General features: G+C 32.3%; 1 protein-coding gene across 1 annotated transcript; it reads left to right on the forward strand.

The window, feature by feature from the left end:
- Positions 1 to 1,672: 1,672 nt before the first annotated feature.
- Positions 1,673 to 2,907, forward strand: LOC25483933 (thaumatin-like protein 1b). Its single transcript, XM_039827453.1, has 2 exons — positions 1,673 to 1,918; positions 2,058 to 2,907. The coding sequence occupies exons 1-2, from the start codon at positions 1,867 to 1,869 to the stop codon at positions 2,738 to 2,740; spliced, it is 735 nt and encodes a 244-aa protein (XP_039683387.1). The 5' UTR covers positions 1,673 to 1,866; the 3' UTR covers positions 2,741 to 2,907.
- The last annotated feature ends 3,093 nt before the right edge of the window (positions 2,908 to 6,000 follow it).

Consider the following 6,000-nt stretch of genomic DNA (forward strand, 5'->3'; position numbering starts at 1 on the left):
GGTTTGAGGGGCTTCTCAAAGAAGTCGATTGAGTCCATGCAGATTATTTGTATGTCAGTAGCTTGGACAATTTGGAAAGAGTGGAATATTAGAATCTTCAAAGGAAAGGAGGACAACTTGCAAGCGCTTGGTGAAAGGGTGAAGCTTCAATCATTTTGGTGGTTGAAATCGAAATACATTAATTTTGATTTTGACTATCAAGAGTGGCGGCGGAGTCCTTTAACCTGCTTAAACTCAATTTTATAGCTTGTTGTTTTTTGCTTTCCTTATGATTTTTGCGCCTTCGTGGCATGTACAGGATTGTTGAACTCTTTTGTGCCTAGGCGTTTTGGCATACCTTGTGCTTTAGCGTCTAGAGTTGTTTAATATATTCCATTTTGGCTTTTTAAAAAAAAAAATACTAAGATCTTATAAATATTAAATAATTGACTTATTGAAGTTAATTTTATGATGCTACACTGCGCAACTCGCCATGGCAAGCTCCAGCTTGCCTAGCGAGTTGCACCAGACAGGTGCACTCAGATTTTGGGTTTCCTCACGGGAACTCATCCAGTTTTCCACTCAAAACCCCGATTTTGATCCCCTTTGACTCAAATTGGTCCCCCAAACTTTGTTATTAGTAAGACAAAGAGTTTAGTATAGTACATCTAACAATGAAAGAGTTCTTTTCAAACTTAACCAAATGTCGAATTAAGCTGGGAAAGTTTGAAATATCTAGAGTAAGAGTTTTGTCCTTCCTGATATAAAAGCTTAATTTTTGCAATTACACGTAGAAGATGCCTTATTAATACCAAAAGTCTAAGACGGAAAAAATTAAATTACACAACCTCAATAAATTCATAAAACTTCATGGGCAACAATAAATTGCTCCCCTCCGATCCTTTATATAAGAAAAGAAACCAAAAATTATCAAAACCAAGACAATCATTAGTTGTTGCAATTTTTTGAATGTTTTTACAAATATATCCTCATAAAAATTTGTGAAGTATTAAATATACCCATTAATATTGAAAGACCAACATTAAATGAGGGTTAGAAAAGTCTTTTAAACACTAAATATACTTTAAAAGTTGTGATTTTTTCTTATAAATAGGACCAAGTTTTTTTTTGAAAATTTTCTTATAAATAGTACTAAAGAGAGTATAAAAGATGATTGGAGAGCGGCGCAGAGGAAACATTGCTAATACCGAAAGTCTAACACAGAAAAATTAAATTACACAACTTCAATAAGTTTATTCAACTTCATGGACAAAAATAATTTATAAAAGAACAATGGATACCAAATTTTGTCCCTCGCAAACCAATCATCCAATCCTTGACAAATATACACATATTAATCCCCCACATTTGTCATATCTTTGATAAATTAATTGGTAACTCATTGTAATAGAGAGACTTAGTGAGATAAAAAATTGTCAAGAACTGATTTTGTCATGAACCAGATGGACTCACGAAAATATTGTTAGAGATTAAATCAAATCTTCGCTCTAAATGAAATATATAAATAAATTCTTTAACATAATTTTTTTTTCTTTATTTTCGTCAATAATATACGTACATGGGACAAAGTAAGTATTATACGTAAGATTTGATTGAGACATTTCCAATGCATGGAGGCTAAATAAATAGAATAAAGATATATACACTGTAGAATTATTCCATATAAGTGCCTCTCAGTTTTTTATTGACCGAGCCAAATGGATACCATTCGTTGAATTAAGATTCAAACCATCGATAGAAGAAGGCTATATATTTATGTCATGAAGCAGAGAACAACTTCATCAATCACCTTCAAACAGCAAACTACAATCGAAAGAGAAAATATTCACAAGCCTGCAAAACAAGATTCATCAAGCCATATCCAAAATGACAAGCACTCGTGTTGCTCTATGCCTTAGTTTTGCATTCCTCTTCTATGGTATATATATCACTACTCAACTACATTAATTAATTTCCATATGATTAATCAATTCATTTAGCTAAGTAAATTTTTCTTCTTGCGCTTAATAAATTCATTTATAATTCTAATATGAGTGATTTTGTATTTCTTTATGCAGTTGTTGGAGGAGCTAAGGTGACGTTCACAAATAGGTGTGAATACACTGTATGGCCAGGAACGTTAACCGGAGACCAAAAACCTCAGCTATCAACGACAGGTTTCGAGTTGGGATCTGGAGTTACTATTTCAGTGGACCTTCCATCACCATGGTCTGGTCGATTTTGGGGCCGAACCGGATGCTTCAACAACAATGGAAAGTTCAGCTGTGCCACCGCCGATTGTGCCTCTGGTCAACTCGGTTGCAATGGTGCTGGCGCAATCCCACCAGCAACATTGGTAGAAATAACCGTAGCAACAAACGGGGGACAAGATTTCTATGATGTGAGCAATGTGGATGGATTCAACGTGCCAATGTCTGTAACGCCACAAGGTGGGAGTGGTGACTGCAAAACCTCCAGTTGTCCAGGGAACATCAATGTTGTGTGTCCTTCAGAGCTCCAAGTGATAGGTACTGATGGGAGTGTGGTTGCTTGTAAGAGCGCTTGTTTGGCTTTAAATGAAGATAAATATTGTTGTCGTGGAGATTACAATACCGAAGAAAAATGTCCACCCACAGACTATTCTATGGTTTTCAAGAACCAGTGCCCGGGTGCTTATAGCTATGCTTACGACGATAAGAGCAGCACTTTCACTTGCTTTGCAAGACCCGACTATGCCATCACCTTCTGTCCATCAGCTTGAACTCCATGACCAAACAAAATATGCCGTCTTAATTAATTTTTGTTAATTTTTGTCAAAAATAAAATAAGTGCATGTATACAAATGAACGTATACAGACACATTTGTCATGTAATATAAACCACAAGTATTTTCAATTATTATTGCAGTAATTTTTTTATAATTTATTGTCTTGATGGGTTTATTATATAGGTTATGCTCCTTATGTCGTCATCAGCATTTAATCTTGTCCTTTTTCTGTGTTCATTGATTTCTCTTTGAGTTCTATCTTTAGCATAGTGAGCGTCAAAAAAACCTGCTAACTTGTAATCCGTTTAACAACAGTATGATAGGATCGGATTTTGAGCTATGACTTTGTGTTTTGTTATCATCTTCATAGTTGGATGTGAACTCTAGGTAGAATATATATATACGATAGATGTTCATTTTGCACTCAAGAATATGATATTCTCTTTTCCTTACCTTTCAGTAAATTGTGTTCCATCTTCTTATGTGGGTTCTTATTTTTATCCTTCAATACATTTATATGCAAGTCTATAGATTGGGCTTTACATAATATTGTAAACAACTATTTTCTAACATTGAAATCGTTTTTATAATCTTTCTTCCAATTGTCGTGTATTGACAGTATCGATCCTTTGCATCGATACTCTTATTTATGTTTGTGCATTGTTGTAAAACATATGTTTTCTACCTCGTTATCATTGATGTTACATATCATCTTCGCCACAAAATCCTTGTTTCTTTTTCTTGTGCTCGCTTTTTCTGGGTTTCTCCTTTTCAAACTTTAGACATTCTAGTCTGAAATGTCTTGGCTCTTTGCAGTTTAAGAGATTATCTTCTTCCTATCAGTGTTTTCCCTCTTATATTCGTAATTTCTTCTTGAAAAGATCCTTTGATGTTTTCATCTCTTTGCACCTAAACAATGAAGTCTAATGAAAATGAATGATAGCTGGTCATTTTTCCAATCTTCACTTTTGTCGCCAAGGATACTTCTTTATCTATTTGACTATTTCTATTTGTAGATTGTTTTATGTGTAGCCTTTTCTTCTAGATTTTAAGGCTAATGAATTTGACTTCTTTACCTATTGCTAGTCCATCCTATTGGACTTGAAAGATTTTACACCATACAATGTCAAAAAACCAAAACAATGAGAGTATTCTTCGGTAAACCTTACTATACTATTGTCTTCTAAAAAGTTTGGCTTGGTATAGAAAAGCCTTTTGACGCCACTACTAGATCGATTAAAAGTATTACAAAAGTTTTAAGAAATAAAATGAGATTATATTTTTAGGCGATGGATATAGTGCCTAACTTGCAGAAGAAACACGGAGTATATGGAATGTAACTTTAGTCAAAGAAGAAGTAGCTTTACCTTGCAGGTGAAAGTTGGAGATCTTATCATACCCCAAGTTACACGGTTTAATTATGTTGGGTCCATAGTACAAAATGATGGAGAAATAGAAGCAGATGTAAATCATCGTATTCAAGTTGGTTGGTTGAAATGGAGAAGAGTTCCGAGTGTTTTATGTGATAAGAAAGTACCACTTAAATTGAAAGGAAAGTTCTATCGGGCAGCCGTCCATCATCAAAGCCCCATCATGTATAATCTCTTCTATTAAATCAATTTTGAATAAAAAATTTTGGGGAGGGTGTGAGGATCATAGGAAAACTAGTTTAATTGGTTGAAAAATTGCTAGTGGTTTACGATTTTGCATTTTACTGAATCTTAAAATATTAACATGATACCGTAAATTAAATCTATCCAAACCGAAAACAGTAAAAAATTGCATTCGGTTTGAACGTATTCAGATCATTTTGATTCAACCACATGGTTTTGTTCGGCTTGCGGTCTATATTTTATTTAGCAACTGAATCAACCCGCAAAACGTAAGTGAAACACTAATTAAACTTATGTCAGCCAACCTTGTTCTAATAGAAATTCAATGAAAATTTTTATTGAATTTTTTATTTTTTTACTAACACATGTTTTTCTTATGTAAAGTTTTTAATATGCTTTTGATTTTAAAAATTTGCAATAACTTTAAGGAATAACTTTAAGTTTCATGTATGTACAACAAGCAATGGAAATGAATACATATAGATCACTCCTGTATTTCCTACAGCCGCTAGTTGTTTTCTTAAATTGTTGTGGTCCAATCACATTGTGCAGGTTCTTGGAATTTAAAAATTTATAATATAAAATATTCTAAACACAATTAACCTCGTTTACTTAGTAAAATCAATTTCTATTTTTATTTTCTAAATTTATTTATATTAACAAAAAAGTTGATTTTAACAATTGTTCACGTTTTCTGGAAACAATAAAAAATACCAAAATTTTGTTTCATTATTTCCAGAGATGAACTAGGATACGTTATTCTCATCATCTTAATTGCTCACTAAAAGAATATTACATTTTTGTTTAAAGAGAATCTAATAATTTCATAAACTAAAGGATTAAATGAGTTGAGGGGTTAAAAGTGCAGGGTTCAAATCCTAATAAAGAAAAAATAAACATAACAAATAACATACTAACATTTGTCATTAAAAAAAAATGATTTTATGTTTTTGATTTTTAAAAATTGGTAAAAAAAGAAAAATATGTAATATAGTTTCTTTTTTACAAACTGGGGCAAATGCAATGTATTTCACAGGCCAGTTGGAATCATCAAGTGCAATCTCCAATTGATCAATGAAAAGAACAAATTTATAGTTGAAAATGTGAAGGATAAAAGTAGAATTTGGAGGAAACGTAGGAGTATAAGGACTAGGGGAGGACTGAAAAGGTACGAGTATATTTTTCAATATATGTCCTTATGCATATTTGAACAAGCATGAGAAATGAGAATCTAAATTTTCACACACCCCTTTTAGTAAAAAAACAAATACACACTCCGAGGTCAAAAGTCAAAACTAAAATAAAATTGGACCAAATGTATTATAATTTGTTTATTTATTCATGACTCATGGAAGCAAGTATGGGACTAGTACAATGTATCCAATATGTTTATGTATTTTTCTTAAAATTTGGATTCAGCGTAAGTTTTTTTTAGTAAGGATTCAGCTTAAGTTAACCATAATAAAATTGTAAAATTTTTAGAGTAATGATATTTGTAAAACTCTTTTGTGACAATTTTTGGGATAACATTCTTTTTTCTTCTTTTATTGGACAAAAGTAATAGAGAGAAAGAGAGAGTAAAAATACAACGAAAATGTTGGACAAAACGATTGATCCCACAATAATTGCACAAATATCATT

This window comes from Medicago truncatula, chromosome 1 (genome assembly GCF_003473485.1).
Source record: "Medicago truncatula cultivar Jemalong A17 chromosome 1, MtrunA17r5.0-ANR, whole genome shotgun sequence".
Taxonomy (NCBI): Eukaryota; Viridiplantae; Streptophyta; class Magnoliopsida; order Fabales; family Fabaceae; genus Medicago; species Medicago truncatula.